Source organism: Garra rufa, chromosome 17 (genome assembly GCF_049309525.1).
Source record: "Garra rufa chromosome 17, GarRuf1.0, whole genome shotgun sequence".
Taxonomy (NCBI): Eukaryota; Metazoa; Chordata; class Actinopteri; order Cypriniformes; family Cyprinidae; genus Garra; species Garra rufa.
In genome coordinates this window covers 39,269,615-39,282,570 of record NC_133377.1, presented here as the reverse complement: position 1 = coordinate 39,282,570, position 12,956 = coordinate 39,269,615, and the positions used below count along the sequence as shown (strand labels likewise).

At 28.2% G+C, this 12,956-nt stretch overlaps 1 protein-coding gene across 1 annotated transcript; it reads left to right on the top strand.

The window, feature by feature from the left end:
* Positions 1 to 1,498: 1,498 nt before the first annotated feature.
* LOC141289404 (hyccin-like) lies at positions 1,499 to 12,386 on the top strand. Its single transcript, XM_073821504.1, has 5 exons — positions 1,499 to 1,630; positions 6,530 to 6,611; positions 8,103 to 8,204; positions 10,186 to 10,365; positions 12,279 to 12,386. The coding sequence occupies exons 2-5, from the start codon at positions 6,561 to 6,563 to the stop codon at positions 12,384 to 12,386; spliced, it is 441 nt and encodes a 146-aa protein (XP_073677605.1). The 5' UTR covers positions 1,499 to 1,630; positions 6,530 to 6,560.
* The last annotated feature ends 570 nt before the right edge of the window (positions 12,387 to 12,956 follow it).

The following is a 12,956-nucleotide window of genomic DNA, read 5'->3' as shown; positions in this document are numbered from 1 at the left end:
CCACCATTCATTTTTTGCCTCTTTTAAACTATCCATCCATCCATTTTTAGCCTTTTTACATCCAGGAAATCAGTCTATCATCCATGCTTTTTGCCTCTTTTCATGTATCCATTCCTTTTCTTCTTCTTTCCATCATTCATGCATTTTTCACATCTTTTTTTTTTTTTACACTTTTTGAACTATCAATCCAATATTTTTTGCTCTTTTCATCCATCCATTCGTCCATCTTTTGCCTTATTCCATCATCATCATCATCCATTTTTTTGCCTCTTTGTTTGTCCATCCATTACTTTTTTGCCTCTTTTCATCCATTCATCCCTCCATCCCTTTTTTGACTCTTTTGAACTATTATCCAACTTTTTTCTTTTTTTTTTTCTTTTCATCCATTTATCCATTCATCCGTCTGTCCATCCATCCATCTTTTTTGCCTTTTTACATCATCCATTCATCGGTAACACTTTACAATAAGGTTCCTTAGTTAACATTAGTTAACCACATTAGTTAACATGAACTAATAATGAACTGCACTTATACAGCATTTATTAATCTTTGTTCATGTTAATTTCAACATTTACTAATGCATTATTAAACTTTTGTTAACATTAGTTAATGCAGTGTGAACTAACATGAACAAACAATGTATAACTGTATTTCCGTTAACTAATGTTAATAAAGATTAGTAATTACAGTAACAAATGTATTGCTCATGGTTAGTTCATGTTAGTTAATACATTAGTTAATGTTTAACTAATGAACCTTATTGTAAAGTGTTACCCATTCATCCATCCCTTATTTGCCTCTTTACGTCCGTCCATCTGTCCATCCATCCTTCCGTCCATGTCTTTTTTTGCCTCCTCCCTTCCATCTCTCTATCCATCCATTCATTCATCTGTTTTCCCCTCTTTCCATCTATTCACTCCTTTCTCTCTCTCACTCTGTCTCGGTTTCCCATCTGCCAGCATGTAGTGTGTGTTAATCTGTTTGAATGTGGATTACAGTTCCAGGATCAGTGTAGTAACAGATATTGCCCCTCCAGCTCTCTAAGGTCAAAGGTCGCCCGTATTTAAATTCCTCAGATGACTCGTCAGGTCATAAACGAGGGCTGTTGAATCAATAATTAACCACTTGAACACCAAACATTCACATTTCTCCTTTCAGCAGCGTCAGCCGGTTCTCTGTCGAGAGCCGATTGTTTTAAAATAACTCTGAATCCGGCCGTTCGACCACCATAGAAGGAAACCAGGGCAAAATCCCTTTCCTGGAGCAGAAAGCCGATCCTGGCACGGGAATCTCTTAATCCAATCGCTCGTGTTCGGGATAAGACTCACACAAGCTGTGCAACAGTTTATTAATCCATGAGCGGGGAAAGGAGGGGCGTTTCAGGCTAATCAATAAAGCCCTGAATGAATGAGTGTTTACAAAGTCTGTCTCTATCGCTCAGCCTCTCTCTCTGCTGTCAGTTGCTCTCTGCGCTAATTAAAGAGCGTTTTGAGAGCTGCAGACTAATGGCTGTCAGAGACGTTAACTGTAAGAGGTTATAAACAGACCGGAGTGACTCAGGCATGATATGACGGGGGAACGGACAGAACTTTTGGGCAGAGAGGCAGAACCAGAGGAAAAACTGATGACAGTAAGTTAGTGTGAGAGAGAAGGAGTGGATGGAAATTAGACCCATGGAAAATGACTGAGAAAATATAAATATCATATCTTTCAAATTAATCGTTTGCCAGAAATGACGGAATGGGCGTTTTTCTTGATTTAAGTTATGAAGGAGTGTTTTCTGCTCATCAAGGGTGCATCTATTTTATTAAAGATATAGTAAAAATAGTTAAATATTTTTAGAATTTTTAAAATAGATGTTTTCTATTTGAAAATATGTTCAAGTGTAATTTATTCCTGTGATCTGCATTTTCAGCATCATTACTTCAGTCTTCAATGGTGCTTCAGAAATTATTCTTAAATGCAAGTTCAAAAGAGCAGCATTTATTTGAAATGGATTTTTGTCTTTACTGTCACTTTTGGTCAGTTTAGTGCATCCTTGATGAATAAAAGTATTCATTTTTCTACTGAACCCAAACTTTTGAAGAGTAGTGTGTTTTGAAGTATTATGTTTATTGTGGTCTTTGCAGTATTTTCAGTGACATTGAATCCCTAGTGACACGCCATAAGAAATAAGAAATTATAGTCTGAATTTTAGTCAGATTCACAACCTGATTGAATCCTTTACTGAATGAACTCATAGAATTGAAGTCACTATTTAGCCTTTTTAAAATTGAATTATTATTTATATTATTAATATTTTACTTATATATTTATTGAATTTGTTTATATTTTTTATTTTAATTTTATTTATATTTTATTTTTTATTAATTATTTATATTATTAATATTTTACTTGTTTAATCATTTATTTTTAAATGTAATTATTTTTTATTTAAATATTTATTTAAATTAGATTTATTTAAATTAGTTTGATTTGTCTTTAATTTTTTTATTTCATTTTGCCATTTGCAATATTTGTTTGTTGTTAATTAAAAATGTATGTATTATATTAATATTTTGAGTTAGCTAACATTTTAGTTCATTTGAATAAAAATCATTAATTTTGTAATGTGCAAAATATTAGTTGGATTTTTTTTTAATTATGTAATGTATTCATATATGTACTATTATTGTATTTTTTTTTCATTTCAGTTATTTTCTTTTGTTACTTTGTAATGTGTAAAATATTTTTTTAATTTATTATTAATTTAGTTATGTACTGTTTTAATATTTATTAGTATTTTTATATTTTTAGTTTTCATTTTCTTATTCTAGTCATTTTGTAATTTGCAATATTTGCAATTAAAATTAATATTAATATTTTGAGTTATCTTTTTACATTTTTAGTTTTTAATTTAAGTTTTATAAAATGTTACAATTGATTTTTTTTATCATTTTGTAATTTGCAAAATATAATTTTTTTTAATGTAAATCATGTATGTACTATTGTATTAATAATTTTTTTATATAGAACTTTACATTTTCTGTTCTTTTAAATTTTTTAATGATTTTATGTTTAAAATGTTATTTTGTTATTTATATTATTTAGTTATATGTATTATTATTTATGTTTATTTAAATTTGTAATTGTTTTTATTCAAATTATTAAATTATATATTTTTTAATTATTTATAATTTAATTTATTATAATTATATTTATAGTTTGTTTTTTAATTATCTAATTTACTTATCAAATGAACTGCAGTGTTTGTAGCGTTTTGTAACTTTTTAGTCTACTACTGTGGAAATGGAGCACCATTATTTTTCACATTCCATAAGTTGTATATCATGATATACATATCACTGTTTAGAAACAAATGTTATCTAAAATTCACTACTTATATGTGAGCTACTGTAAATCTGACATAACTATTTATATTTACAGAATATTTAAATTTATATTTTTTAGAAACAAACCTGTAGTTATCTGTTGATTTAATTTGCAGGCATCCCTGGAGTAAAAACAGCATCTCTGTGTTTAATTTTGGCCTTACGCTACACTTGTTAATCTGATTTTCCTCTCCACACGCCAGATTTGATCTCATTCTCATTTAGAGCGAGAGCTCAAAGATTAAAGCCACTGTTTTCACTCTCTTTGACTCTGAGTGTGATTTCTGCTGCCGTACCTTTAAAATGTTAATGAGCTCTCTTATGATTGGCTGATATTATTTAGTTTCAGAATGTTGTTGGCTGGAGTTCTAAATTCTGATTATGTTAATTACATAAATGTGGGCGGTGATATGTTAATGAGCTCATGGTTGGTGACTGTTTACACAGTTTAGTTTTGATAGCTAATGTTTAGTAAGCATCTAGTCAGTGTTATTTTAGTAATATTTATGTACTATTATGGTATTTATTATTCTGAGTGAGCTGTTTTTATTTCAATTTAATTTTATTAATTTTGTATTGTGCAAAATATTAGATTTTTTTTCATGCATGTACTATTATCATTGTATTATAATTTATTTAACTTCTTTTTTATATAGTTTTCATTTATGTAATGTGTAAAATGTTTTTTAATTATTTATATTATTAGTAATATATAATTCTGTACTATTTAAATATTTATTAATATTTTGAGTTAGTTTTAATATTTTTATTAGTAATTTTGTAATTTAAAATATTTGTTAGTTTTTTTTTAAATAATATATTTTTTGTATGTATTAAAATATTACTATTTTTACATTTTCAGTTTTCATTTAGATTTTTTATAATTTTATAATGTGCAAATATCAGATTTTTAATTATGTAAATTATTTGTGTATATTTTTAATTAGTTTTTTTATAGATAAACTGAAAATAATGTTTCATTTTTTATTTTAATAATTTTGTAATGTGCAAAATATTAAACTTTCAATTACGTAATTTAAGTATTATTCAGGTTATAATTTTTATAACTATTTAATTTTATATATATATATATTTTAAGTTATTTGATAATGTTTAACATTTTTACAGTTATTAATTATTAATTTAGTTATGTACTTTTTCAATATTTATTATTATTTTGAGTTAGTTCATTTTTATATTTAAATAGTTTATCCATTGTTTATTTAATTTATTTTCTAATTTCAATATATTTGTTAGTTTTTAAAATTAACATATTTATGTATTTATTATAATAAACAACCCGAACCCGGCCGATGTTTTCAACTAACCCGCCCGCAACTCGGACGGCAAAATAAAAAAAGAAAATATTGCTTCCTGACCCGCATGTTTAATATTTGCGACTGACAGCAGCGATTATATTTTAATTTGTAATATGCATTGGAGGAGATGTGTTCACTGTCAAACAACATTCGGCATTAATTCGGTCATTTTGTCAAAAGAAATGTTCTTGATTACAAGAAAAATACAGATTGTTCTTGTTGTGATTTATTTTGTCTCAAAGTACTCTAAATGATGTCAGTGATTCTCCGATGTTAAATATGATCAAGAATTATTTTATTTCGATATACAGTGTAATAAAAGTTAAGTAAAAGATTAGCCTATAGCCCTAAATATATATAGACAAGCTAATTCCTTTTTTCTTAACTTTTAACTTCTTCTAAAAATGACCAAGAATAGGCTATTAAATCTTCTTAATAGGCTAGGTTAACGAATTTTCTTATACAAACATAACGAATGCAATTCAAAACTACGTTTTCATATATAAATTCAGGAATCACGAATATGACAAAGTAATATTATTTTATATTTGTATAGCTATAGTTGTATCAAATGAATAAGGAAATTATAGTGCCTTGAATTTATTAAGTAATGTTTCATTTCGTTCGTTTCGCTCTCTGGAAATGTAAAAAAAAAATACCGATTTTACTTGGAATTGGTTTTTAATCCCAGGTTTTAAACAAGCATATACATGAGATCATTTATATATTATTGCTTGAATAAACGTTTACAAATAGTGCTAGAAATGTTATAATTAAGGAAATTAAACAGACCTAGGCATTTGAAAAGACATGAAATGTGTCTAATAATTACAAAAAGAAAGAGAAGCATTGGACATAATCAAAATATTCGAGACATTTATTAGGAATATCATTTTCTTAACAATTAAGATGCTGCATATGTGTTTATCCAGTCTAATCGATGCATCTCTCCGCCGACTTTCCCAACAAAAATCCCACCCCCTCTCAGAAAATACATAAAGCTGACATTATATGCGTTTAAAAGTAGCCTATTAAAATGGTACAATGGCATTGCTCAGTTCAACGTGTTGGGAAATCGGGCATTTTGTCCCGCGTCAGCATTTATTCAACAGTTAATAACGCTCAACATTCAAAAGGTAAATATTATTCAGCCAATAAAGTGTAGGTCTATGTATTTCATAGAAAATTGTGTCTAGTACTATATAAATTACAAAGGTTTAATTGGCGTCTTTATTTCGAACGACCCGACCGACCGCGACCCGAATATCATTAAAAATATTTTTGGATGACTCTTAACTCATTTTGCATCACTGATAGCTATACTTATGTACTATTTTAAAATGCATTAATATTTTGTTAATGTTTTTTTTATTTAATTATATCTTTTTTATCTTAGTCATTTTGTAATTTGCAAGACATTTGTTAGTTTTAAAAATGAACATTTATTTATTATAATAATATTATGAGTTAGCTTTTTACATTTTTATTTTTGTAAAATGCAAAATATATTTTTTTAAATTATGTATGTCATTCATTTAGTTATGTACTGTTTTGATATTTTGAGTTTATATTTTCAGATTAGTTTTTTGTGTTTGGTAATTTTAGTACTTTAACCACAACTTAAATATTTCTGTTAGTGAACAAGGTTTTTTTTTAGTTACAAAAATGATAATTGAAAATATTATAATGATAAATATAAATAAAAATAATAATTATAATAATAGTTTTTTTAATAGTTAATGATGAGAATGCTGAACTGAGTGTCATTAGTCTACATACCGTAGCACTTCAAGTCTGGTTCTTTTATTTCTAAAAATAACCCTGTTTTTGTTGTTTCAGGTTGAGATCTCCTCGTACCAGATGAGGGACGATGCTGGCCATGGATCAAGGCATAGTAGAGGAGTGGCTGTCTGAGTTTAAGGTAGTGTTGCTTTCGTCGACGAAAATTATGACTAAATATCGTCGTCAACGAACCTTTATCACGTGACGAAAACGAGACGAAACGAAAATGCTGGTCATGTGACAATGACTATAATAAAATGTACAATGCAATATCGTTGACGAATAAAAACAAGACTAAATGTGGTTTACAAAATAAAAACTATGCTAAAATGTCTCTTCATTTTCGGCGACGAAAACGAGACGAAACGAAACATCACTTTCTCAAGCCCCACTCGCGGAATTATCTAGAAGACGACTACAAACAAAGTTAAGTCTGACTCAGAGAAAGGGACTGATGGCTGGTCAGCTGTGGTTCGTCTTTGGGAGAAAAAGAAGAAACGACTCATACATTTTTTCCTACTTTGTAGTAGTGATGGGAAAATGAAGCTTTTCGAAGCACCAAAGCGTTCCCCTCAACTGGATCTAAAAAGCTTCATTACTCGAAGCTTTTCAACACATTGTACACTAATGACATCTTGTGGTCAAAGGTGGAAAACCTGTCTTTTGCGTCCCAGATGTCAAAGCGATTTTTGGACAGTTTCATCAAATGAATCAATTTGTGCTACGAAAACCATTAGAAATATTTTACTTTGACAAATTAATTAATCTGTAAATAAAAATGATTTGTGTAGCCATAGATGATGAAAGTAAATTAAGAATATTGTTAAATTGACTAATATTATTATTAATTAGAAGTGCTTTTGAAGCGGGAATTACTACAAAATGAACATGCACAAAACTACACCTACATATTTATTCGTATTATGATTTATTCTTAATAAAGAAGTGAATGACACTTGAAAACCTGCGCAAGGGGTTCGTGTTTGAATCAGAATACGAAGCAGTCTTGTTTGTTAAACTTGAATGTATCATTTTTTTCTGGCATTGTCATGTTATGCAATTTTATTTATTGTTTTTATTTATTTTATTTCAATTTATGTGTGTGTACTTCTAACATGTTTGGTAGGTAAAATAAATGTTGTAAATTCAAATTAGAGCATCTTCCATGTCTGGAATGGATGTATTCTTGAGCTTATAAGGTAACAATAATATAATAAGATAAGCTTGTTTGAAATGGGTTTGGCTAAAAGAAAACTTTGGTTTCGTCTATACTACTAGGTACTTATTCTATATTGACTGGGTTAAATAAATTGCATTACTAAAAATAGACTAAAATACAATTTTCATTGACTAAAACTAGACTGAAATGTCATCAGTTTTCGTCGACTAAAACAAGACGAAAATAGTCATGGGTAATTCTGACTAAAATAAGACTAAAATGCTCAGACGTTTAGTCAACTAAAACTAATGAAAAATTAAAATGACAGCTTCACACAAAGACTAGACTAAAACTAAAATTAAAATCGGCCGCCAAAAACAACACTAGTTTAAGGTGTGTCTTCTCTCTCATCTTCATCATTTGTGTGGGCTCCGGCTCGTGTGGTGACTGTGTTTTTCTGCTGCGTTTCAGACTCTTCCAGAGACGGCCGTCCCCAGCTATGCCGCATCTCTGAAGGAGAAGGGCTCTCTGGTTCCTGCGCTCTATAAAGTTATTCGGGAGAATTACAGTGATGTAAGATGATTTCTCTACCTTTTTTTGTTTGTTTTCATCAGGATATTTTGGGCTGTTTTCATCTTAAAGGTGTAAAGGCCACATTAAACCAGATATACAGCAAATTACGGAAGTAAAGCAAATTATGATCTACGTGATTATTACAGTTAACTAAAATAAACTTAAATAATTCGTTTAGTTCAACTTGATGTACTAAAATAACTAAAATAAAATTAATTAAAGCTAAATGTTAAAAAAATAATTATTATGGTTTTATGAATTCAATTGAGTAGACATGCTTTATGATTATTCATTTTATTTAAACCATTTAAACGGGCATTTTTTATAATAATTTTATATTTATTTAATATTTAATAATTTTAATATTATATATACAATCTAAAAAAACTGTATAAAACCTTATAAAATAAAACTGTATAAAATCAATTCAGTAATTTTGTAAATAATATAAATTAAAAATCCTAATGAAACCTTATAAATCCTTATTAAATAAAACTGTAAGTTTTAAGTAATGAATAAAAAAAGAAATTACAACCTAATAAAACCTTATAAAATAAAACTATAAAAAAAACTGAGTTATTTTGTGATTAATAAAAAACTAAAATGCAATCTAATAAAACTAAATAAAACCTTATAAAATAAAACTGTATAAAATAAATTTGGAATAATTTTGTAATATAAAAAACTAATTGAAAATCTTACAAAACCTTATAAAATAAAACTGAGAGCAATTTTGTAATGAATAATAAGATAAAAACCTAAACTATTAATAAAAATTATAACGGTCTCTTAATGATGCTAAAATAACGCTGCTGTGTTTTTTTTCCCCCTTATAAAATTTTTATTTATTTTTAATAAAATGCATATAATGTATTTAAAATAAAAATTACATTACTATACTAATATATTAAATATATTATTATAATTTCTTTTCATTTTCAAACATTAAACCAGAAGAAAAGTATCTAAAAAGGAACATTTAGACCGCAAACAACTTGAGTTTACGCAAGTTTTTGAACAAAAATATAAGCTTGACTTCTGCTCTTGTCTTCTAGCTTTTCATTTTCAAGTATTTTAAACCTTTCTAGTAGTGTAAACACATTTCCTCATCTTACGATCAAACTCAGAGACGTCAGGATTAAAATAGCTCAGAATATTCTTTTGAGATCAGTGTATTTGTGTTCGGTGAGGTCATTGTGAGTTATTACAGTAGGAGCTCATGTGATCATCACATTGATGGGGTGTGTTGTCATGGCAGCATAACATCACAGTGATGAACGATGAGGTGTTTTCTGTGGGTCGGGTGTGTCTGGACCAGCATCAATGACACAATCTCACAAGAATCTCTTAACAGCAAACATCTTACTACAATCAGTAGTTATATATATATATATATTCGTTCTAGGAACATTCCCTGTAGGTTCTCTATTACTAATAAACAACAAAGACTGTTCGGTTTTTTTTTTTTTTTTTTTTTTTAGGTTTAATTTGTATAACCTACAGGAAACGTTCCCTGCAGATTATTTTTAGGTTTAATTTTATAACCTAAAAAGAACCTTCCCAGAACATTCCCTGAAAGTTATTTTGAAGTTTTATTCTTATAACCTTGAGAGAACATTCCCAGAACATCTTTTTTAGTAATCATAACAATGTAAACTAATTTTTGCAGATGATTCTGATTATTCTAATGCTGAAATGAGAAAAAAAAAAAAAAGTATAATATATATGTATATGTATGTCCTAAAATGGTTGCTGAAATGTGAGGGATATATATTTATTAAATTTTATACACAGTTTGGCAATTAGCCTAAAATCTACTTATTTATTTTTTTATTTAACTTTTTTACATTTGAAAGAAATAGTTTTTTTAATTTGTGTTTTTAACTGCTTTAATGTCTTTGCATTGTATTTAAATCAGATTTATGTTTAAATTACGTGAACTGGTGCACTGATTTGTAATGGTGATCTGTGTGTCTGTCAGCTGCTGGAGCCGGTGTGTCATCAGTTGTTCGAGTTTTACCGCAGCGGTGAGCCACGTTTACAGCGTTTCACTCTGCAGTTCCTGCCGGAGCTGGTGTGGAGTTACCTGTCTGTGACGGCGGGACGAGACCCGCACTGCAGCGGCTGCATAGAGGCGCTTCTGCTCGGCATCTACAACCTGGTCAGTGTCCTGCTACACAAACACACGCTTCACACACTTCCTATGATGAAATAATAACAGTGTGACTGTACTAACCATATCAGAGGAAAACAAAACATCTGAATAATGACAATATTACCCTCTGTAGAGCTGATTTATGCTCTAGAGAAATTGATTTTTTGATTTTGATTTTTGATGAACTTGGCACAGGACAGTGTTAATGGTTTAGTATTTAAAAAGCATGTCTAATTTATTTAAATAAATTTATTAAAAGTACGAAATGTTCACTTTTAGGCCCCTATTAAGTACTTTCTTCCCTCAGATTTATTTATTTATTTATTTTCAGTGTTTTTCATTTTAATATTATCTGGATTATATCTGATAATAATATCTGGAGTTCATTTTTATGGTTTAATTGCATTTTAATAATCAAATCATTTTATTTTATAAAAACAACTTAATTTATAAAAAAAAAAAAATAAATAAATTGCGTGCTTTTATTAATATTTTCTGATAATCAAACGAGGGCATAAAACATTAATTTAATTTTATTTATTAATATTATATATTTTGTTTGGCAAAGAAAAGTGTTGCACATCAGTGGTCTACTGTTAAAATTGTTTCTATTAAATTGTGTTTTTAATAATTTATATAATTAAATATATAATATAAATGTATATAATATGAAATATAAATATGATTTATTATTATTATTATTAGTGTTAGTTTTTCTATTATTATTGTTATTATCATTTTAAATATTTTTTGTGTTCTTTTTTGTGTTAATGTGGTAATTTTGGTTATCAAATGAAGGCATAATTTTACATGAATTTAATTTATCTTTTAATCAAATCAAAATTAAATAATTATAAATTATAAATTTATGAATATGTATTAATATTATTTATTATTTTTGGCAAAGAAAGTGTTGCACATCAGTGGTTTACTGTTAATTTTGTTACTCTTAAATTTTGTTTTTAATAATAATTTATATAATTAAATATATAATATAAATAAAATATGAATACATTTTATGGATATAAATGTAGAATAAGGATTTATTATTATTGTTATTATTATTATTATTATTATTATTATTATTATTATTAGTTTTCCTATTATAATTATTATTATCAATAATAATAATAATAATAATAATGTTATTATTATTATTATTATTTTAAATACTTTTTTCATTTTTCTGTGTTGTGTTAATGTGGTAATTTTGGTTATCAAATGAAGGCATAATTTTACATGAATTTAATTTTTTTTAATCAAATGAAAATGAAGTAAAAAAATAAATTAAAGGGTTTTATTTAATATAATATTATTTAATTTAATTTATAAATATGTATTAATATTATTTATTATTTTTGGCAAAGACAGTGTTGCACAAGAGAGGTGTACTGTTGAAATTGTTACTGTTAAAACATTTTTTAATAATTAAAATAAAATATAAATATTAAAAAATATATATAAATAATATTAAAATTACAATTAATAATAATAATAATAATTATTATTATTATTATTATTTTTATTATTACATTGCAATAGCAATATCTTTTTGAAACTGATCTTATTTTGACGAATTGTCTTGAAGACTTTTGAGTTTCTCTGTGTCATATGATTGATTTCTTTTATTTTGGTCTTCAGTTTTGAGTGCACATAAATATGACTTGGAAAAGATATCCAAGACTTTGGTTTGATACCGATCCCAGACACTTTAACCCTTAGAATTCAAGAAATGCTGTAAATGTGTGTTAGAGAGCAGTTTCCTTTGGCTTTTCCTGTGAACTTTAGCCGTAGATTTAGCCTTGGGCAGGAAGTCTTGTTTTCCAGCCGGCTGTGAGAAGGGAAGCCCAGCGCTAAGCGTCGTCGGTGGTCTTTCATGCGTTTTACACCCCGTGAAGTGTCCCTGAATAACAGAGTAGGTCATCTGTCAATCAGACTCCATCATTATCCTGACTCTATCAGCTCTGAAACAGCAGACGGTTGGTGGGCGTCCTGTATTTACTCAAATCTCACTCGATCTGCTCTGAACTCCTGAATCAGCTCTGGCGTTTCATCATGACTGTGCTCAAAAGTGTTTCCACATCGTGTCACAAACTCTCGACACTTTCACCATCAGTGTTAGATTGAGGACTGACAAAGTGTTGAACTTTCTACTTGCTCAACTGCATTTCTGACAGCAGCTCAGTTGTTTCCAAAGCAGCTTTTCCAGTCACAGGCTACTTTTCCCATGTGAAAGAAAGCTTCCTCATGGGTTTTTAAGTCATTTCATACACAGCACAGCTTTGCCAAAACCCTTTATCCCTGAAACATGTGGGTTTAACCTTGTGAGGAAACCTTTTTTATGCAGTTAACAAGATATTTTTTATCAAATATAAAAAGTTGTAAAAGTTTTTTTGCATATATATGTATATTGTTTTTATATATTATTTTTTTCTAATATGTGTGTGTGTGTGTGTGTGTGTGTGTGTGTGTGTGTGTATATGTGTGTCTATATATATGTGTATATGTGACCCTGGACCACAAAACCAGTCTTAAGTGGCTGGGGTATATTTGTAGCAATAGCCAAAAATACATTGCATGGGTCAAAATTATTGATT